The 23,461-nt window shown below is 42.3% G+C and overlaps 1 protein-coding gene across 2 annotated transcripts in view; it reads right to left on the bottom strand.

Annotated features, from left to right (window-relative positions):
- Positions 1–682: 682 nt before the first annotated feature.
- The window catches only part of foxp4 (forkhead box P4), a 105,795-nt gene continuing 83,016 nt past the window's right edge, over positions 683–23,461 (bottom strand). For both annotated transcript variants that reach the window (XM_050037173.1, XM_050037174.1), the window contains exons 9-18: positions 22,602–22,700; positions 18,453–18,540; positions 17,180–17,263; positions 14,639–14,864; positions 13,949–14,025; positions 13,754–13,855; positions 9,717–9,838; positions 9,049–9,115; positions 7,934–8,106; positions 683–6,266 (exon numbers count right to left, since the gene is read on the bottom strand). In XM_050037173.1, the coding sequence (XP_049893130.1) occupies positions 6,119–6,266; positions 7,934–8,106; positions 9,049–9,115; positions 9,717–9,838; positions 13,754–13,855; positions 13,949–14,025; positions 14,639–14,864; positions 17,180–17,263; positions 18,453–18,540; positions 22,602–22,700 (1,186 nt within the window). In that variant the 3' untranslated portion in view covers positions 683–6,118. The remainder of the gene's footprint in view (positions 6,267–7,933; positions 8,107–9,048; positions 9,116–9,716; positions 9,839–13,753; positions 13,856–13,948; positions 14,026–14,638; positions 14,865–17,179; positions 17,264–18,452; positions 18,541–22,601; positions 22,701–23,461) is intronic.

Below are 23,461 nucleotides of genomic sequence, written 5' to 3'. Positions count from 1 at the left end.
TAATGAAAATATTTGTTAGTTGTAGCCCTGTTTTTTGCAGATATATCACTGCTTTGTATTTGTGTACTCTCATCTTGCTGCAGGACAGGCTCATTCTTTCTTAGGTTCTATAACAAAAAAGAAAGTATTCGGCTGCAGTAACTGGTTTCAAGTGGCTCCCAACCTTTTAGCTTTATCATCTCTTAAAACAAAGCACTTTTTGTTGATGTCATAAGTTGCATTATGCAAAGCACTTGTGGTTATTTGACACAAATGATTTTTCCTTTGCAGATTGATTAAAAAAACCTGTATGTATCATTTTGTGGCCTCAGAAATCATCTTGTGACCATTTTGGGTGTTCCACAAGTTGAGAGTTGTGTTGTCACAATACTGGAATTTCTAATTTCGATACAACACCTTGAAAAATATTCATATTCAATACCATTCAATGCCAAAGGGAAAAACTGACATTGAAGGCATACATTTTTTGAAATTTAAAGATAAATATGAAAAGGCTTTAACATGAAAATAACACGTTTCTTGGTTAGTAGCAGAGATAAGCAGAATGACTGTAGCAAACATTATCAATAAATGAATAATGAAATCATTTTAAATATTCAAAATCGATATTTATCGATACATTGATATATTTGACAACACTACTGCTGTATACCTCTGAAGAAGAAACAATGACGCAGCGTAGGACAGTGTAATAAGTATTTTATTGCATTTTATAATGCCATTGTCAATAATTAGTACAGATTACATGCAACTAGACCTACTGTACAGTTTTTTATTGTCTGCATGGACAGACACAAGAAGATTCAGGTTACAAATACACAGATATATGTGTGTGTTTTTTATACAGCATGAAGGAAAGGGCAGTGACTGGCATTACATGGCTACCCGGGGTGGAGGGTCAGAGGGCTGGGCTCCACTGTCTGTCTAAAGCCACCACCCAGTCCCTGTCCCCGCCTCTTCCTCGGGCCACACTTTCAAATAACAAGAAAACAGAACAAAAAAAACCAAAAGGATAAAGAGAGGTAAACAGGTAAACTGAAACTAAGAAACAATACAGAGAGTCACTGCTGAAAATGTACACACATTCCTTAGGTTTAACCAGAGGAGAGCTGAAGTGGTAGTTCCATCGGATTCTGGCTGTCTACTTGATAATACCGTCAGGCAATGCTCCACTTTGAGAGTCCCTTCCCCCTCACGTGACACCTCAGAACTGTCCAATCACAAGTCAGGATTTGGGCCCCCTGTGTCCTTTGAGTCAGTCACCAGCCAATAGGATGCAGGCTGGTGCTACAACACCATTACGTGGATGAAGGAGAGATAACAGCTATCGGTAAAGGTGATCAGTGAAGTCGATGGCGAGTTTTGGAAGTAGCTTGGTTTTTGTTTGGTTAAGGTTGTGGCATTGGTTTGGTTACAGTTTGGTTACAGTTCAGGAGTTTGGACTAAGCAAATGGTTGCTTTCAATGCCTTTGGTAGTCAGAGGATGAGCTGCATCTCTGAGAGCCACTCCACATTTTGGTATTGAGACTACACAAGAGGAGGAGTATCAAAAATGCAACAGCGTCAGGCTTTGATCTGCCTCTGTGGGACTGGGAGATGAGGTTTGCGACTGGTCACCACCAGCCAGGTGTGCGACTCAGTGACACCCCCACGGTGCCTGCAGATGATTGACAGCTCTGCGGGTCGGAGTTCAGCACAGGAATGACAGGGGTCAGGGGTCAGAGGGAGGGGTCACAGGGAGCTGGGACACATATTGGCACCTGAGAGGACCAACAGCAATATCTTTCTAGAGCTCCGCATTTCTTTTTTTTTTCTTTTTTCTTAAAGCAAGAGAGGGGCTACATATTCTTACATTTTTTCCTCTTTCTCTTTTTCTTTTCAGAGGTTTTGGTCCTGTCTTTGAGAAAAAGTCCTTCTGAGGTATCAATACATAATGAAGTTACTTTTTAGTTTGTTTTCCATTTGTTTTTTTTTTCTTTCCTTAAAAATGCATAAATGCAGTACAGAGACAAAAAAGTATCAAAATAGACCTAGCTAAGATAAATATACAAACAGGTGTTACCTAAACCACTGATCTAACTTTTATTCTTTTAATTTTTTTTTTTTAGAGATAATACACTTAAAAAATCAGCGTCCCAGACGTTTTATGAAGAACTGAAAAAAAAAATGGAAACAAAACAAAACTAATAAACCGAGATACCTGCAGCACTTAATATGATAAATACATATACTTCAGCATTAGCAGTACAGTATAGGAATCAGAGCTGAAAGCTTTACAATAGCTAAACAGGTGCAAAAGAAACAAAAGAGAGGAGAAAATTAAAGGACAAAATGGGAAAGAATGCCCTGGAGAGATAAGTCAAGCATTAATATACAAGAATACATCATGTTATGCCAAGCTGGAGAAAGAACAGAAGTGTTACATGGCGACCTGTGAACAATCTACATCTTTATAAAACAGCTTTGTTTACAGGTGTACCTTAAAGCACAAGTCAGAGATCATCTATGTACTGTATGCAGCAGTTCCTCTTGGTTTGGATATTACTAGTAGTAGTGATGAGTTTCGTTAAGTGTGTGTTAGTCCTCTCAGCGTCTCTGCGAGTGTTTCAGCGAAGCGGGTGCTGCTGTGTTGTGGGTCTTTGGATATCTGGATGGTCAGAGCCTCTGTTGCACTAACTCATAGCCCTGCTTCTATGCTTCTGTTACACCCCTGTGTGTGTGTGTGTGTGTTTGTGTGTGAGTCTGTCTATCATTACAGCTCTCTGCACCACCACATAGCCATTAACGACCACATTGGCTGAGATGGTGAATATGCACACGTATAGTCAGAGGCTGTTCTCATAGCTCAGTGCTCATCGGGTGCAGGATTTTGTTTTTTCACACAGCTGATAGAAAACTTTTCATGTAGAGTGAGCACTTCACAACACACTTTGAGACGTAGAGAGTGCTTTAGATGTGGTTTAAGGAGAGGTAGTCATTTTTAATTCCATGGAAAGTGAAACGTCTCTGTTTTTGGGCTCGAGCAGATGTGTTAGGGAGTCCGGATCGCCGAATAGCTTTTTTTTTTTTCTTCTTTTTTTTTCGTCAGTCATACAGTAAGTGTAACAACAATTTTGGCATTTGTTATTATCATCAAGGAAGAATGGAGAAAAAAAAATATTTAAGAGAGCTCAGTCTCCCATTGGCTATGTGTTGAACCGTTTTGAAAAGGAGGTAGTGTTATTTTTGGTTTTTATCTCGTTTCAAGATGTCTGTCTGCCACTTTGTACTTTGTTAGAAATCAGTCTCTAATGTGACAGGAAACAGTCCTGTTTGAACACAAAGTCATCAGAAAGGTTCTTTCATTAAATAAGAAAAATCGTCTGAAGTGCAAGAGATAGTTCGACAAAAAAGTATGAAAATATGAACCCAAATTTTCAATTACATGATGTCCCTTGGTTGTTTTCCTCTTACATTGGTATATCATTATTTTTTTTAGTTGTTCCCTCTTTATTGTATTTTTTTTTTTTTTGGAATAACTCCTCCCTGTCCAAAGATGTGACTTTTGTAACCACATTACAGTACACTTCCTCTTCCTGCAAATACTCCGTACAGATCAAAGAGGGCATGTTTGTTCCCTAGGTTGGAAAAAGTCCAATGTAACGACAGCACCAGAAAAAGTATCCTGTAAAGCGAAAAGTGTTCGAATGCCTCACGAGTGCCTCTTTTTATTAGGCCTGCTCATACAGCAGTAGGGCCGGTGCTAGCATTGTGTTTGGAACACAGTTTAGCCTGAGCGTGGGAGAGACAGGGTTTCACCTCTAAGTGCTTATTATTTTTTTCCTTTTCTCTTTCTTTTAGGTTTTCAGAGGAACTGTGCGAGGTTCGTTAATACTAGTTTTTTGGCCTCATACCTAATGTGAGTCATTCGTAACCGCTTATCATGTAAAAGCTTTGATGTTTTCCAAATTCTAGTTTGCTTTACACACTTTGGTTTTCGGAATGGTCAGCACTGTAAGTCATGTATAATTTCAACACAATAGTTATATGAATACAATAATAAGAATTCAAACTCCTGGTTTGTTGTCTTTTGGCCAATTCTTTAAGAAGACAAATAAAAGGGAAACTCAAAAAGGGCAAAATAAACTACAGGGTTTTTGGTTTTCTACATATTTCTTTGGTTACCTGTAACAAAAATAAAATGGGAATAAGCAGATAATAGATTAAAATAAATGTTAAATTTGGTATGGCACTGTAGAGAAAAGTAATGCTTTTTATGTTCACGGAAAACAATAAACAAAAAAAATAAAATCTCACGTGCTATTCCTTTAACACAAACTCACACAGTGAATTGCAGATAGCTTCTACACAGTAACTATTACAACCATAGAGCTTTGAATCGAAACTGAGCAGAGTTGCCACATTTGGTGTCCCACGGTAAGAATTCCCCCTCGTTTGTTTATCAATTTGGACACAGTTCCAGGCAGAACCTTTGTGGGATGAGGTATTCTCTGACTGCAGTAATAATATATATATTTTTAAAGCATTACTGATATTTCTCAACTAAATACACAACCAAAAAACAAGTGAATGAGAGAGAATTAAAAAAAAAAGATCAGCTGTTAAATAATCTGTCTGGATAATGGCAACTTTAAGTGCTATTTCCAAATTTCTTGCCTGCTACACTTGGGACAGAAAGGGAGAGGGGCAGGAGTGGGGGTCGGGTATCACAAGTCGGGACAATACTGCGCTTTCTTTTTTTTTTGTCTCTTTTTCTTATTTTTTTCTGCCAATACTCATTTGGAATGGTGTGAACAGCCAGAGTAAATCAAACAATTTACAATACAAAAAACAAAAACAGCATCCTTAGAAAAGGTACGTCGAAACAGAACGCCACCGTGGAAATATTGATCCTCCAAAATAAACAATGATAATAACATCAAATAAAAAAAAGGAAATGACAAAAGCTACCACACGTTTTTTTCTTGTTATATTCCATAATCATGAACAGTTTTCTTTTTCTTTTTTTTTTTAGTCACAATATTTCTGTAGACGCTTCCTCCCTCATTTCTCTCTGCTTCCCCTCTTCTCAAAGTGTTCCATGCTCGTCGCTCCGTCCGCAGACGGAGGAGAGGAGAAGGACAGCACCAAATGGTCCTATTCCTGCAGTCTTTTCTGGGTGGGGATGGGAAGGGATGGAGGTGGAGGTGGAGAGGGGGTAGGAAAATGTCTTTTTTTTCTCACTCAGAAGCAAAGAGTTTAAAAGATGTCCGTCACTAAGTGTCTTGCGGGGGAGGGGGGTGGGCAGAAGTTTGGACAGGGACCAGGACCACAGCCTCGCCGTGGGCTCGCACACACGGACGCGCAGACGGGAGCCTGCTCTGCAGAAGTGTTGGAGCACTGTTGGAGGTAAATCTTTGAAAGCGCTCTTCCTTCCTTCCCATCTTGAAGCCCGACAGTTTCATTTCAATCAAATCAAAGAAAATGAAAAAGCAAGTGATTGACTCAAAGAGGGGGGGGGGGAGGAGAGGTATACTGCACAGCCCCTGGTGACTGCTCCATATCTATATACACATGATCCTGTGTGTGTCTTTCTCTTTCACACACACACACACACACACCTGTGTGTCTTCTCAACTGACGTAGAGATAAAAAACGGCTAGCCAGGCAGCCCGAGACAACAGCGAGGAGGGCGTATGCAGAGTGGTTGGGCAAGGAGGAGAGTGTCCAAACCTCTAAGGGTCTCTACACAGAGGCTGATTTGACCAGGGAGGATGATGAGACATGGTCTGACAAGTGAATGAGTGTGTGTGTGTGTGTGTGTGTGTTGTGTATGCATCGAGTGGTGTTACACCTCTGAGCCAAGTGTTGGAAAAGAAACACATGGAGGTAAAGCAGTGCTCCAAAGTCTTGTTTTTGCGTCTGAAAGTTAACGGAGGTCATCGAACCCTGTTTGGAGTTTCTCAATGTTGTCCTTGGTTGCTTGCATTTTCTTAAAAACAACAAAAAAAACACATTCTCTTTTTTCTCTCTTTTCTCTTTAAGTGTACTGTAGCTATCTTTTCCTCTTCACGCTGACGAGAGGGCTCAGGGATTAATCTCGCTATGTCTCGTCCCTCTGGTCCATCCGGGATCTGTCCTACTCCAGCTCCTCGGTGGGAAGATCCTCCTCCAGGTCGCGCTCGTCGCTCGGCAATGGCAGGCTGTGTGTGACGCCGGCCAGAAGGGATACTGACCGACTGTCCTCCTCCACCTCGGTGGGCTCCTCCTTCACATGCACCGGGTGGCTGAGGGAGAGGGCAAACAGCTGTTAGCAGAATTTTTACTGACAAAAATCTCTTATCTTATTCCTTATTTAGAGTGTTCATTTTGTCAGCTATTGTTTTTGTATTAGTTTTGGTGCTGTGACAAATGTCCTTCTTAGTTTTTATCAATTTAAGTCAACCTCATGCAATTTATCTTTTAAAGTCAAGTTTGAGTTCACTAAAAGTCGGAACATTTTAGCCTCATCTTAATCAAATAAAACTTGCTTTTTTCGTTTAGTTTTAAACAATGAAAACTCTTGACATTTTAGTTTTTTTCAGTCATCAGATTACATTGAACATTTCAGTCGATCCAGGCTGGCCAAAACCAATAATTTTGTTATTTTAGTCAAACTTATTTAACATTAGATTTTATCTTATCATTATCTGATGAAAAAAAATAAAGGTTGAATGATAAGAGCGCAGCTTTGCAGAAAGTGTCTGGTCTCGTGGTCTGATGGTATCATTTCAGGAATATATTCACACACTGAACATATTCTGAGCCGACTGTGTCTTTAGGTTTGTGGTATTCATACCAGCTATTTTATGGCCACATTGGTTCCCCCCTAAAAAAGCAATGCACTGTAACATTTTGTCACCTCTTTTTTGTTAATGAAGAGTAACGAGGTTTTAGTTAAGTTTTTGTTTTTTAAACTGCATTTTAGTCTCGTTTTTTTCCTTCAGTAATGTATGTTAATATAGTCGCACTGTTTAATGACATCACTGCTGTCTCGTCATTGTCTCATCTTAGTCATGAAAAAAGGTTGTTGACAAAAGTATTTAGTCACAGTTTTCTGTAACAAAATAAACACTGATCTGCAGTGCTATCCGGTTAGTTTTGGTGTTATTTCTGGAAATCATGACACATTAGTACAATTGACACTTTCTACAATTCAAGTTTAAGGCAACCATGGTATGAAAAAAAATACTGTAAACCGAACAATATGGTCTGTTATTCTTTCAGTAATAAAAGGTAATACAGTAGGAAACCAGTTTTACTTTTTTCTTTTGGCTGAATTGGTAGTTTGTTTCGGCATTTTCTTACTTAATTGACAGTACAGACAAAGAGTGACAGGAACTGAGGGAGAAAATAGAAGGGGGTGACAAGCAGCAACCCCACGTTGGAGTTAAAACCAGACTGCTGCGATAAGGATGCAGTCTTAGTAAATGGGCCCATGCTTTAACAGGTGAGCTATCAGAGTGCCCCAAATCAACAGTTAATCATCTAAAATGTAACTATTAGTTTATGAAAACTGGTCCCCAAATTTTATATCTGTACTTTGAATGGGAAAGCCTAAAAAACCCCCCAAAAAAACACTTGGATTATGTTAGAACTTACACACTTCAATGAAACCTGTATCATCGTTCTCATATTCTGAGTCAGCTGATTCAGGAGCAAGGAGAAAAAGGTTTCCTTTGATGTTTTAGACTGTCCAGTTATGTTAAATTCTCTCACACTAAACTTAAAAAATGTTTCTTAATATATATCCATAATATTTATGTCAGTGTTGGCATTACAGCTCCATTATATAGATGGTAGACAGCACATTAGCCCATATGGACACGAAAAAATGGAAAAAAATTTAAGTGAATCAGTTTTGTGTTGTCTTCTTGCACGCCTTCACGTTTGTGTGTGTATTGTCCATGTGTACCTGTACTGTTGAGGGCTGAGCGTGGGGCTGCAGCTGCCGTTGCTGTTGACCTGCTCCACAGTGGAGCTGACATCATCGTGGCCCACATGCAGCATGTTGAGGCTGGCCGCAGACGGAGGGCTTACCAGGGAAGGGCTGTTCAGCAGGGACAGACTGCTTTCTGCCAGAGCCGCCTACATACACACACACACACACACACACACACAGTTGTCCAGTCACTTTAAATAGAAACTGGGTTACATTTTATGAAAACACAATTTATCTAATTAGAGGAAGTTAAGTAATAGCAAAAGGGGTGTATGATGTAATAACATGCTGTCTGGAAATGATCCTGTCCACCACGACCAGATATGTCGAACTGATAAGTGACATCTAACTCTACTTGACCTTAATTTATCTAAAGTATAAAACACAGTATAGTAAACAGTCACAGCCACAATGAATGACAGATTCTTTATATACTGATGAGAGCTCCTCCATATGGAGCACATTTCAATCCACTAACTTGCTAGTGAACTTAACAAACCACTAGGGGGCACTTATATACAGTGCTTTCCCCCCATCACGGCTTGTGCTTGTACATTTAAGTCCCTGTCACAAGTGTGTGTGTTCACGTTAAGATCTCAACAGGAACGTTGAGCGGGACTGAGCCGCAGCCTCAACATAAACGCAGATACAGTGAAACATCAAGAAAAAGCAGCTGAAGCAAACAGGGGCAGCTTCTGTCAGCGCTCCCACCGCTCACATCCAGCTGTTTGCAGATGAGACAGGTCGGACACTAGCTGAGAGACTCACCCCACCTCTCCTCTTACACAGGAAATAAAAAAAGACAAAAGGAGGGGGAATCTCACTGGCTCAGAGATGGATTTTCTGGGACAGGCGATAATTTTATGCAGTAACCTTAATTGACAACTACTTGACGCTATAAATCATCTCAGTGGCAAAATTGCATGTGTGCGTGGGTTCGGTGTGTGTGTGTCTGCGTAGGAGTGAAGAGATGGGTCTAGTGTGTGTTTATGTGTGTGTGTGCGCGTGCATGCAGAGGTNGTGTGTGTGTGTGTGTGTGTGAGAGAGAGAACGACAGAGAAATGGGGGAAGCAGAGGGCATTCCTTACCTGGTAGCTGGCGTTTAGGGATCCAAAGCCCAGGCCTGAAATCATGTTTTTCACCAGAGTGGGACTTCTGCACACATACACACGCACACACACACACACACACACACACAGAAACAGAACAAGAGCGGGTGAGAATCACAGATTGAGCGCATATGTGAAAAGATGTCACCGCTGCCAAAGCACTCTGACAGATCTCACAAATATGTTTGTTACAAGTAGAAACACTCACAGACTGTAAACAGATGCTAAAACACACACACATATGAAAGTGTCTAATATCTGGCGTGCAGGTGTGCGTGTGTATGTGTGTGTGTGTGTGTGTGTGTATAATTATCCCTGGTTTCTCTGGCGATTGGAGAGAACATCTGTTTACATACGCTAACAAGGTTTTTTTCCTCTCCTGCATCTCACACAGCTGCTTACTAATGGTGTCGACAAACAGGGAAAAACACACACACACACACACAGTACAGTGTGTACACGATAAGCTAGAAGCCCTGTTTTTTTTCTTTTTTTTGTGATTGCTGAGTTGGCCTCTTGGCAATAATAGAGGGTCCATTTAGGCAATCATAGTGCCAGCACCCATAAGCTCACATTCACATCAACCTCAACTGTGCACCAAGAAAACACAAGTGTGAGATGCAGCATGTGTGTGTGTGTGCAGTTACCCGGTCATCTTTGGTGGTCTCCTCTTTTGGTATTCAACTTCATCCACAGTCCACACGGCCCCCTTCACGTTCTCAACGCGAACAAAACACTTGTGCAGACTCAGGTTGTGGCGCACAGCATTCTGGGAAGAGAGACAGAGGAAAAAGGGAAGAGGTTTAACATGACTGAGGATAACAGGTCTGTAACATGAGGATTTTATTTTCAGTATTAACTGATATTTAATTTGTTTCTTTCCTGCATTTTATGTTGACTCCATAGATCTTTGCCTTAAAATTAGTTTCTTTTTCCATTTCTTTCACAACCTAAAAACCGCAATGCTCGGAATGTTAGGCCGGGCAGTACATTGATATTTTATGGTGATCGTAATATGAGACTGGGGATGTTCCTCAAAACTTATTATGTCGGAATATTGTGATATTACATTTTCTTCACATCACGCAGCCCTAAAGGAATGCATGAAATAACTGTAAGTGCATTCTGACCTTTGTCCATAAAGTGACGTTTAGTTTACTCACCAATATTCTCTTATGTCTCTTCTTAATTTCAGATATTCCCTATCTTAAATAGTGTGAGCTACACAATACTCTAAGACTTCCATAATTTTCCAGCAGGAAACGTGTCCTTGAGCAGAAACTTGACACCAGCTAAAATTGTTATTTTTGTTCCTTCACTTCAAGTTCTCACTTGGCTGGAGGTAAGAACACTCACTCAGGGTGTGTTCAGTACAAACAACGCTTTCCAGCTCGGCGTTAAGTTACCTTTTAAGCAGTGTGACCTGAGGATCCTTATTTATACACACACACACACACACACACACACACACACACACACACACACTGTATCTCCATGTACAGTGCTAATACAGGGGAGCAGTCCTCTAGTAGCGTTATTTTATCTCCGAATTTTTTCTAATCAGTCACCATCAGCACACACATACACAGAAACACACACACTCACATCCACAGGCACTCAGACAGGCACGCAGGCGGGCACACCGCTATCTTCGTCTCACCCCCCCAGGGACAGGCCTTCCTTTTCATCTGCTATTTGTAGTTTGTTCATGCCCAATTTCATTACCAATTTTAATTCGTCTATAATTAAATCCTGCATATTCTCTCTGACACGTTGTTCTAAGCCGAGAGGGAGGGACAGGCCAGGCATGCATCACTCCTCGCCGTAATTACACACGCAGAGACACACACAGGCGCACGCACACACACACACATACAAACACACACACACGTAATTACACAAGCCATAATCAGCGGAGGAACCCTTTCTCCCCCGCATCCCCTCAACCCCCGAGCCGTGATGCTAAGTTTTGTAAATGAGTCTGACCCCAATCTGCGCCCGCCACCCTGACAGTGCAAACACACACACACACACACACACACACACACACACACACACACACACACACACACTCACACACACTCACACACACAGACACAGACACACACGCCAGACACCAGTGCTATTGCAGTGCTATTTGCATTCGTCTCCGTGATGAAAGCCTAATTCTCCCAGTTAAAACATTAGCAGTCATTTACAGTGGGTCACAGCACATGTGCCACTCATCTCCACTCCCTCCGGCTGGGTGGGAGTGGGAGGGGGGGCAACTGGAGGCAGAAATTTGGGAAGAAAGAATGAATTGTGTACCAGAAAAAGAAAAGCAATAAAGCAGGTTGTCAGGTGTTAATATAAGTGTAAACGTCTTCATACTGTAAATGTTGAGCCTTTTGCTGCTGGCTGGCTGGGATAGGCTACTCCCATTATCATCCTAAATAGGAATATATGTGAGCAGGCAGTGAATAAACGGCATAAGCATTTTATTTGTGATGACTTTGCAGCCAAAATAGCGTTAAATGATGGTGGATGAAGTATACAGAAGTTGCAATACAGCACTGTAAAATACTACTAAAATATTATAAATGCTGCACTGACAATTTATTCTAGTAAAAGCAGGTATTTCTTATTAGAAAAATGTAAAGTAAAAGTACTCATGATGTAGAAAAAGGCCCCTGTACATGTTATGCTATTATATATTATTATATCAGATAATTATTAATGATTCATTAATGTGTAAGCAGCATTTTACTGTTGGAGATGGTAAAGGTGGAGCTAATTTTTACTTGTTCATACACTGTTAGGGAGCTGAGAGTAAATCTGATTGCATTTTCTATTCTATTTCATTCTAATTTTCTTTATATGTGGGAGCAATTTCGCCCAAAAAGTGAGTTGCTTCTGAAAATCAAACTGTGAAAAACAAATGGGACGCTGCTTTTCTGGTAAGTTAAACAGCAAATAAAACCTTCTTTTTATGGCCTCTGACCCGTCATGCAGCACCTTGAAATAACACTCAACACTCATCTCTCCTCCTCTCTCAATCATCCCTTTCTTTTCCTCTCTCTTGTCCCGTCCTCATTCTCCGTCCCTTTCGTTTCCATGATCAATGACTTCCACTCCCTGACACCGCTGCTCTCCTCATGAAATATAACGGCTTATTAAAGGACATACATCTCTACGGCCCTATTTGACTCGCCGGGCTGCTATATAAATACAAAAGGCCATGCCGAGCTATATTTAAAGGTCTGCGAGGCCAACGGCACAGGAAGCAGACACCAGACATTAATAGTTAAAATTCATAAAAGTCAGATGAGGAGGTAAAGATATTCCTGGCTGCCCCTGTCTCTTAACCCCCTCCCCTCCCTCCCTCCATCCCTCCATCATCATCCCATCCCATCCCTCCCTCCTTGGTTTAGGGCTATTAGAGGAAGGACGGGGTCTCTCCTCACCCCCTCCTCCCACTGTCTTTGCTCATCCTCTCACTTTCCCTCTCTGGAGGAACTGACACTCAAATTAGTGCGAGGTTTCTGTAGAAATGGGTCAGCACCTACAATGGTGGGATCAGGCCAGGTGTGTGTGTGTGTGTGTGAGAGAGAGGGCGAAGAGAGAGAGAATTCAGTGTGTGTGATCATGAGCAGTGTGTGTGTGTGTGTGTCAGCTTTTTATGTGCATCTCTGTAATGAGGCAGTATAACGGCTAGATGTGGATCTGTCGGGCTAAGTGGGGCCGGCTCTCCATGCGCCACGTTGGAGGTGAGAGAATTGTTTAGGGCTGAGAGGGAGAGAGACGGAGAGAGAGGAAACAAGACAGTGAGGGAGGAGGAGAGAGTGAGAGCAGTGGGGAAGTGTCTCATAAAGGACAGAAAGAGCCAATAACTGTCAAATCGGTCATATCTTTAGGAGCTGAGCAAAGTCAGCTTTTAAACTTGTGTGCCAGTGTGTATGTGTGTGTGTTATTGTACTTGTATAATTCTGAGTGTAAGTGCTAAATTTAGGCCTTCAAAGTGAATCCATTTTTGGCAAAGTGAGGTCATTTTGGCCAGCCTAAATGTTTCAAATAACACTGCAAAACCTGACTGCAAATTTTGTTTCTGTCGTTGTGGTCTCAGCTGGTTACTGCTCGGATTGGGGGCTTCATCAGTGGGCAGAAACCACTGTTACTTTGCAGTCAGTTTGATCAGCTTTTATCCATTAAGACTTGTATACAACATTCTAGTCTGAGTCAAAATATTGTGCTTTGATTGAATTGACTTTTAACCAGAGAGAGTTGAAAGTTTTATTTTCTAAATCTGGTGCCTCATCATCATCTAAACATCGAAAAGCCTGAAATGAAAAGTTTTAGTACACCCCTGCACTCGGATGTGTCTCTAAATGCAGCTAGAGCCAAGTGAATGGCTGCTTATGCTGCTGAAGCACCAACGTACACTGTCATGCCATGTCTCTCCCCAAAAAATGGAAATCAGGGTTGCAAAAAGAAAAGAAAGAGACAAAATAAAGGGAAACATAGCAAACTGACTTCATGAAAATAAAAAACATGGCTCAAGATAAGAATAGCGGGGGGCCCATAGAGACTGCTAATGCATAGGGCCCAGAATTTGGTGCTACAAGTATGTCCCTGGTTAGATCTAGCCAATAGGATGTCCTGAGATGGATGAAGTACAGGGGAGAGAGTGTGTATCGTAAGCTTTTACCTTCCATGTGGCTGTGTTTCTCCTGAAATAGGCAAACTTTCGTGTAAACCAGTTGTAGATCTCATTGAGAGTCAACTGTCTGTCTGGGGACTCCAGAATGGCCTGAGGACGGGGAGAGGAGACAAAATGAGATTTAGAGGAGGACAACACAGACAGAGTGTGAAACAGTGAAACCTGACCATAGGAGAGACTTACATGACGTATAAGAGAGGCGTAGGTAAAGGGAGGCCTGACATCAGCGTTCTTGTAGAACTCACAGTTCTGAGCCAGCTCTGAAAAAAGGAAGCATAACCATTTTAAATTAGCTGATGCGTGTGGTGTAACACAAGTCAAATACATTCTAAATTTAAATTTAAATTAATTCAAAAGCAGTCTCGATGGTATTTTAGATACATAGATGCATGTGAGAAAAAGGATGGAAAATTTTTACATCCGTCTAAAAATGAGTATCTTAGCCGTGTGTATCTAAACGCTTACTATTCACTGTTCAAGAATTAAATGCACGTTAATGGGAAAATGTGTTGAGCACCGCTTTGTAAAGATGCTTCATCCTTACTAATATTCTCCTGTAGAAGCCAATCATATATTCCTTTCTTTACATTCTCTTACGTGTGAATGTAAATGAATGTGACTTCATTCTAAGCCATATACTTAAAAAGCATTGCTTGGATACCTGGAATTAAACTAAGGCCACAGTAATTTTCTCTTGCAAGAGGAGCCAAGAGATGCATCTTTCTTTGAGCCATGAATGAGAGTGATTTTCTGAATATTGCTCTTGCAGGGAAATTTGTGGGGGAAAAACATACAAATCAAATCCAATATAAATCAATCTTAGATAAAGATTAATAATAACATAAAAAAAGGCAGATACTCAGTAAGGTCTACCTGAGGCGATGGGGGTGCAGTACTTGTCGGAGTTGCGCCTACGTATGGGCCCAACGCCGTGCGTGTGGGAGTGGGAGTGTGTGTGCAGGCTGGAGGAGCTGATGACTGAGGGTCCCTGGCGCAGTGGGGTGATGGGGGCGGCAGCTGAGGTGGGGGGGTGAGGAAGACCCTCTGGGTAGACCTCGCTGTCCCGCTTTAACAGAGAGCCACTGGAAGCCAGGTTCAGCTAGAGACAGACACACAGACACAGAGGGGAGTTACATATACAAACTGATACCAGACTGTAAAAGTGACAAGCTTAACTTGACAAATAAAAGCTGGTAAACTAACTTTAGCTGGGCGTATCCATTTTTAATATGTAAATCAAAAGTTTACTTTAAAGCTTCACCATCTGCTGAATTCTGCTGCTGTTTATAGAGAAGCATCATCTACACAAGCAAGGATCAGGATCAGGTGATATTCATGTATTAGACCACACTGGTTCCCAATCTTAGGGTCCCGACCCCAACTACAGGTCGTCAAAGCTTCAATGAAGTCGCAAGACCTTCTTGTTTTTAAAGGCTGTAAGAAACTTTTCAAAAATGTATACAGTAGGCTTTTATGTCAGCATTTCATTAACTTCTGTGAAAAACACTACATAAAAATTGTCATTTTTGAAGTTTCAATCATTATTAAAATATAAAAATCTCACAGGATAAGGTCACAGTAAGGACCTGAACACAAGCTACAGTCACTGAACCTTCACTCTTTGCTCAATAGCCTTGTCCTGCATTAGAAGGGTATGAAGCAAACAACTGATAGAACAATGTGTCAAACGTCACTGAGATGAAAACACTGAATTTGTCAAAAAAGAAGCTTATTAACTGGTTGTTAGAAATTAATAAAAATACATAGTACAGACAGATACCTGCATAAAAAGTCCCCTAAAATATCAGAACACCTACTACTACCTTCACTGTGAAATGATTTAACTTATAGCAGTACAGTAAGCTATATCCAGGAAGCACTCCTAATGTTAAGTCACATTACATAAAAAATAAAGCCTCCAACACTCCCTATGAATTTGTGTCCCCACAACTTTACCAACTGCATACTTGTGCAGAGCCACACACACTCACACACACTGAGCATGCACATATACTGTATTTATACACACAGCGCTGGCTGCAATTAACCCTGCGCTTACAAATACAAAACCACACGACAGCATGTTTGTAAGAAGGGAACACACACATGCACTCTGCGGTGGCGAAGTCTTCACGGACCAATACGGCCCAATTAGGCAGAGCCTCGCACACACACACACACACACAAACAGTACAAACAGAACCAGTACTCCCAGTCTCTCTGGGACAGCCGTTGCAGGGCTGCTAGTTTAGGACTAATTATAACCACTCTGTGTGTGTGTGTGTGTGTCTGTGTGTGTGTGTGTATGTGTTGTCTATATGTATATAAATGTGTGACTCGCCTGCTCTTTACTTGGCCCCCTCTCTGTACCATTTTAAGTAGACTGGAGGGGGCGGGGCTGTTTAACAGGTACTTCATTAACGCTGCAACCCTGCCACATCACCACGGCAACAGTCGAACCCTGTTAATTGAGGCCAAGCTTTGTTTCCATTCCTGACGCTCCTCCCCTGCCCCTCCTCCTCCAATCCCTGACCCCGAGGCTCGTCTCCGGTGGTGACAGAACACGCCTCTTCCTGATTTCCCATTAGATGTTAATAGCAGCTGATCCCCCAGCGATCAACGCATCATCCAGACACACAAACACACACACACACACACACACACACACACACTCACACACACACGTTGCCACTCGGCTGCACCCATTTATATCCCCTCAAATTAAGACACTCTACCTCTAATTGACAATTAATTTCAACATCTTCATATTTTAATAAGACTCCTCGTCAATCTGAATAATGAAATATTCATTAGATACCTAATAACAACCTCACCAACCAGTGTGGACACACACACACACACAAACACAGACACTTACACACACACATCACATCAAATTTCTATCCCTTTTGTGGGCGCACACTGAAAATACTGTGAGAGAGTGCTTTGGCTGTTCTCCCGCTCTGACAAGCTGAGATATTTTTGAAATGCTGAATCGCATACAAAACTAAAGTTCAGCCCAGACACAGTTTGAATGTGTGAATAGTTGGAATTTACGAGTTTCTCTGTGGAATGAGGACATTGTGAAACCGTAGTTTTCTGGGAAAGTGCATGGCATCATGAGAAGTTTAAGACAGAGGAAGAGGGAGAGAAGGAAACGAGGACAGAAAGGTGTGTGGAGAAGAACAAAACAGACAGAAAGTCTATGATTTCTAAACAACACATACACCCTCACTGGTCAATAGGGGGCGTAGATACCAAGCTAGACAGTAAGAGGGGAGCGTGGAATCCCAAGAAGGTTTAGGGATAAAGAAACTGTTCAATTAAGAGGAGTTTGTAGGTGAATAATAGGAGGTCAGAGGGCAGAAGAAAAGCTGATGTAATTTGGGTTTTGGGGTGCCAGTGTGTACTCACAGGTTGGTTAAAAGGCTTTGGCTCTGAAGGGCGCATGTGCAGGTGGGTCATCATGGCCTGGAGTCGCTCGCTTTCTTTCGCCAGCTGTGAAACAAACAAGGGTGGTTATCGCCATGAAAAACACTCTATCTCATTTCGTAATGCTTAGATTGATATAATGTGGTATTGACACAGAATTACAATTACAATTACACCTCAGGCGCAGAGATGAATATGAAAGTCAGCCGCCTCAGCACCCGGAGCTCTCTCACACACTTACACTAGCCTGCAGACACACTCGTCCCCGTTTGACATTGTTAACTGCTGTTTAATGGGTACTGCTACAGCCTGTGGAAACGCTGCATCCTGCGTGTGTGTTTGTGTATGACTACAAGCGTACACACGTGTAGCCTCCAGAAACAACGGATCGACACTAAGACTGATAGCACTATTAACATACTCACACACTGCAGAGATGCGCAAATATGAGACATTTAAACAGTGCAAGTGCTGCTGTGTGTGTGTGTGTGTGTGTGTGTGCTGTCGGAGTGTAGAGTGGTGGGCTGCCTGTAGACTGCTGAGGGATGAAGTGACATGTCAGAGGGAGAGAGACGGCCGTCCTGATGTGATGTGACACCAGCTGCCTCTCTGTCACTTTGTGTTCCCTGGTGGTGGCTTCAGGGGCTCAGCTAAACGCTGTTTACCACCACCACCACCACCAAACACAATGCTTACCCTAATGTCGGACAGCACACACACACATACGCAGTGATGTGAACAGTATTCTGAAGTGTTTTGGAAACTACGTCAAGACGTGTGTGAAGAGGCAGCCTTTGTGTTTTCACTTTTCTTACGTACTGTTTGAGAACAGCGTTTTACTTCTTGCCCAGTGTTGGTATTTTGCTTTTGCCGAAGCATTCAGATGTTTCAAGAGCATTGCGTGCATGAAGCACTTTGAGAACAAGAGAGACTGTGCAGCCTGGTCCTCAGCCTTTCTAGCTCATGTCTCTCTCCCTTTTCTCTTCTTTCTCTCTCTTCTCCCCTCTCAGCCTCGCTCTCTCTTGCTGGTGACCAGAGCAGCTTTATAATTGGAGCAGCGATGGCAGCTTCCCTGCCGACTGCTCCTTTTAAATTACAAGCTCCACTGCTCTCCATAAACTCTGCCCTGCCTCAGACAAGTTACTGCCATTGACTGGCTGAAACAGTCTCCGTGACTTTGTTTGTGAGCGGATGAAAATGAAGCGAGTGTGTGTGTGTGTGTGTGTGTGTGTGTGTGTGTGTGTGTGTGACTCACCTGTATCTCCAGTTGCTGAACCACCTGCATCTGGACTCGGCACTGAGCAGTGCTGCGGTCATCTAGGGCATGCTCATTGTTCAAGTGCCTAGGGGTGAGGGGAAATGGGAGAGGATAAATGCACATCTACAAATTAAAAGAAAAAAAAACTCAAAGAAATGATAGTCCCAATTTAATGATGATTTCAAAGTGAGGCTGAGTCAACAAAGTCCTTGTTAAATCTCTTCACAGGTCCTGAATAATGAAATTCCAGCTCTTTCACTTTTATTTAAACTGAGTTATGAGCTGTTCGGCACTATAAAAATAAATCATAATCTTAGAGGTTTATTTTGTCTAGTGAAGGACGCAGCAGCTGTGTTTTGTGTGTGTATACTTCATTGGTGCTCAGTGAGCCATGATCCAAGACAACCACCTGAATATGAGCTCATGTGTTATCGCACAAAGCCTTATCTGAAGACTTTCTGTTAGCTAAACTCCACTCCACATATTAACATTGGTTCACATATGTGTGTGTGTGTGTGCATGGACGTGTGTGTGTGTGTGTATGTGTGAATGGTGGCGCTGTTTGTTTCCTCCAATGTGGGAGGACCCGGGACCTTCTGATCTTTCCCAGCCCACCCCTCCCTGTCTCCCTTCCTCCATCCCTTTCTCTCTGCTCTTTCATCGCCAAGGTTATTCACAGGTTGCTGCTGCCTGCTTGGTGTGTGTGTGTGTGGGTGTGTGTGTGTGCCGGTGTATTAGAGTGAATTTTGCGATATCCTGTGCTGTTAAATTCTAATCCATATAATCTTCATAAAACCATTTTTCTGACTTGTTTATAGGGAAATGTTACACGATGTGTGTGTGTGTGTGTGTCTGTGTGTGTCTGTTTAAGGGTGTGTGTGTGTGTGTGTGTGTGTCTGTTTAAGGGTGTGTGTGTGTGTCTGTTTAAGGGTGTGTGTGTGTGTGTGTGTGTGTCTTTAAGAAAGCAAAAAGTTAGGCAATATCAGGCGAAGTCTAGAAATGAAACAAAAACAATGATGTCATGGCGTGGCTAATCCAGTCAGATAGACGGCTCAACACAAGTGCACGATAATAATAACAAAAACATGATCTCACCCCTCTCCCTCACTCTTTCACTCTCTGTTAAGCTCGCTCTCCCCCTCTCTTCCTCGCACTCACTTCTGTCCACTCTCCCCTTCCCACTCGTCTTCCCCCGCAACTCCCCAAATGCCTATGATTCACACTCATTCCAACCAAATCTGCCCCCAAAAACCCTCCCCTCTCTCTATAGTCGGGCCATAAACAGTAGCAGTTTTTTTTTTCGATGTGTCCCGACAATGAGGCTCTGTTTACTCCTCTGAGTGCTGGCAGACAAGGCTTTAACCCACATTACACCCAGCTCCACCGACCACAGCCAGAGTATTATACCAGAGGACGGGGAGGGAGGGGAGGTAGGAAGAGAGACGAGAAGAGAGGAGAGGAGAAGAAAGGCCTGAAATAGTGGAGTGTCTCCCTCCTCTGTTCTTCTGCTCTACCCTTCTCCCTCCTGGGGCGATGACTAAGGCTGGCTGGAAGGGAGCGCACTGTCGGACTGACGGCATTATCTGTCACTGCCTCTATTTTTTTTTCATCTCCCCCTCTCTTACACACACACACACATACACACACTCTTTCACTCTATCTCTCTTTCTCCTTCCATCTGCCCCGGGGCTACGTGAAATGAGACACCAAACAACAGCTTTCCTCTCCAAACTTTCCCAGCCTGCCTGCACGCTTTGATCTGACTGTCCGATGCCATCACAATCACCACGCACACTTCTGTGATTATGCGTGTGTGTATGTGTGTGTGTATGAGTACGTATTTCATCACCCCGGCTTATTAATATCGCCATTGCTCAAATAGCTAAGAGTTCCACGCCGATAATGAGAGTGTGAGTTTGTTTAGGGCTTCATTAAAGGCTTGTGAAGCCTTCGTTAGCAGCAGCAGTGCCACGGGGAAGTCCGCTGTACTGTGTGTGTGACAGAGGAGGAGGCAGCAGAATGTCAAGGCCGGTGACTGCATCCACATCCCCCCACTGACTCCAAAAGTGGCAAATAACGTGATGGAGGCAGAGTGGGAGTGAGTGAGAGAGAAGTTTGTTTGATGTCTTTACTTTTGTCGAGGAAACAAAAGATGTGCATGTGGATGAGCTAATTAAGAGTAATTTTCTATTTAAGCAAAGAAACAATGTGTCTGACCCTTTAGAGGGAAAGCGTACAAGATACAAACATGCAGACAATTAGATAAAAACACTACCCAAATGAAGCAATGACTGGGTGACACATATTAACACGGGAACAAAGAGGAAGAAGAAACAGTTTTAGGGGGAGCCCAAAGAATTCCTCGAAAAACAGAGTATTTACACACATGTTGAGTTTGTGTGTGTACCTGTGTGTGTGTATGTGTGTGTATGCATGAATGTGCCTCAGAGCAAATGTGATGTAACAGATTGCAACTGATGAATCAGTGAACCAGTGCGAATCACCAGTGATGTACGTGACTGACACTTCACATTTACCACAAACGGTAGCTTCACTTTGCTCTGCTTTATCTGAATCAGAGAGGGTCTTGTGTCTTTTTCCTGCTGCGAGGCATGGTTGAGCCTTTTATTAAAAAAAAAAAAAAATTCAGCCATGTTTGTTACCAATTAGTGATAAATGTGGGAAAGTTTTGATGTGGTCTTAAACCTGATTTGTGGTCAATGTGAGTCAAGTGTGTGACTACAAAAGTTTGGGTTTGCAGCCAAGACGTCTGCACATTTGCACCTGAAATTGAAAACAAAGCTGAAGTAAGAAGATTTTGCTGATCTTTATCTGTGTGGTGTTTTGAAAATAAAAACACTTGGACAAAAGTTTGAAGAGAAGTCACATTGTCCTTCTCCAAGGTAACTAGAGACACATCCAAGAGCCCTTGAAGCTGAAAATGGACACTTAAAAAGAATACTTCACCCATAAAATGGTATTATGTGTATAAAATTACTCACCCCGAGTTACACGGAATTCATTAAGCAAACTTTGTTTTTGTCTAATGCCTTAAAGGTGAACAAAGAATCCAAAAGCGGAGAAAGTTCTTTATGAATTCATGTAAAAGGGGGCCATACTCAAGAACAGCAAAACTAAATCAGAACATCTATTTACAATCTCTCACACAACTCGTGCAGTATAATCCAAGTCTCATTTATCCAGTCGTATGCTCAGTACTTCCAAACACTGGCATTTTTACTGAAACCTTACAATTGAAAACTTTAGGTTACTTACGTAACCCGGTTCTCATTCATAGCATTCGTTTCGATGTCTCACTGTGGGATATGCCTCCCTCTGTATTCCTCAGAAGCATTTATCTCATTACGCCAATTCTGACTGGCTGGTGATTGCGACGTCAGCGTTAGGTGGATCCACCTACTATTAAATAGCCTGCGCTACGACACCTCTTCTCACTTCAGAGCATATCTCAACCTGTAGCATAGGCTAGCTAGCTTAACTGTCCACTTTTGGAGCCATAAGCTAACAGCTCCGACGCCGGGCGCTAGCTGCCTCCAATACGCTTCACCCTCTGGTCTTCACCATAGACTGGAGTATCAACAGCCTACCAGCCACGGTAAGGTTTTTATTAGTTAGCACACCAGCTAACGCTAGCGCCATCCATCTCGGCCAGGCACGCTACTTGTCCGAAACTGTGTATGCAGAAGTGTTTTAAATAGTAATGTTTTAGCAAAAATGCATGTGTTTGGTAAGTACTGAGCATATGACTGGATAGATGAGACTTGGTTTATACTGCACAAGTTGTGTGAAAGTAAGCGTGACTTCTTTTACTTATATTCACGAAGAATGTTCGCCTTTTTTGGATTCTTCGTTCATCATGGAGGGATGTGAGAAAAACACAATTTCAACATAACACGGTTAGTAATTGAGATACAAATGATAATTTTGTGGTTGAAGTATCAGAACCTCCACTGCTGCTGTCTTTTTCCATTTGCAGTATGAAGTATGCAGAAACTCAAAGCACTTTAGTTTTGAAGTAATTATCCCCATGAAGCACCAGTATATGTTTTCATTGTGTTGTGTATTATTTTATCTGTAACCCCAACTTCTGCATCATATGTCATATTTTTGTTTATTTCAACTTACTTGATGAACTGTCCCATGTCCTCACACAGTGCTTCACAGCCAGGCCACTTACACTCTCCATGGCCGTAGAGAGGATGGGAGCCGGCATGCTCCTCATGACTGTAAGGGGGAGAGACACATGAAAAGAGTTAGGTAGTAAAACAGATGTTACATATTTCATATGTTGTTATGTGCATAAAATATACAGCAAATAAAAGTAAAGTTTTTCCTCATAATACGAAGCAAAGCCTTAATATGCCACACTCTCCCTCGCACACACACATGCAAAACTAACTGTAGCAGCAGAAGCATCAATACAGCCATCTGAGTCTGGTTAGCAGTCATTAGTTTGTACAGTTCACGAAGCCAAGTGCAGAGAGAGGAGGATAGAGCAGAGTGGGGTCAGTTACAGAAGCCAGGCAAATAAGGGAATTGGTCCAGCAACCTCAGAGGCACATTCTTAAGTCCATGACCTGTCTTTCTGTCCTTGGCGCATGTGTTGTGTGTGTTAGTGTTGGTGTGTGTTCTTATGTTTCAGGAGTTGACACAGAGTCGGCACAGGACCAACCAGCCATGACTGATTGGCGGCGGCTGCCGTCATGTGCTGGTTGTTCTTTTGTGGTGAGCTTATGTGTGTGTGTGCATGTGTGCGTGTGTTTTTGTGCGCAGCGCATCTGTGCATATTTATGAGCTTTTGTGTATTTGTATGTGTGGCGATGAAAGACTAGGCCAGGTTTGGTTTGGGCCCAGGGTAAAATAACTGTGTCCGTGCACATGTGTGTGTGTGTATGTGTGTGTGTGTGTGGCAGGTCCAGTAGCAGATGTGGTTCAGACCTGGACCTTCGCCGGCGACTGCTGTCTCCACATATATTTACATGACT

The sequence above is a fragment of the Epinephelus moara genome, chromosome 24 (genome assembly GCF_006386435.1).
Source record: "Epinephelus moara isolate mb chromosome 24, YSFRI_EMoa_1.0, whole genome shotgun sequence".
In the NCBI taxonomy this organism is placed as follows: Eukaryota; Metazoa; Chordata; class Actinopteri; order Perciformes; family Serranidae; genus Epinephelus; species Epinephelus moara.
This window is presented reverse-complemented; position numbering and strand designations above follow the sequence as displayed.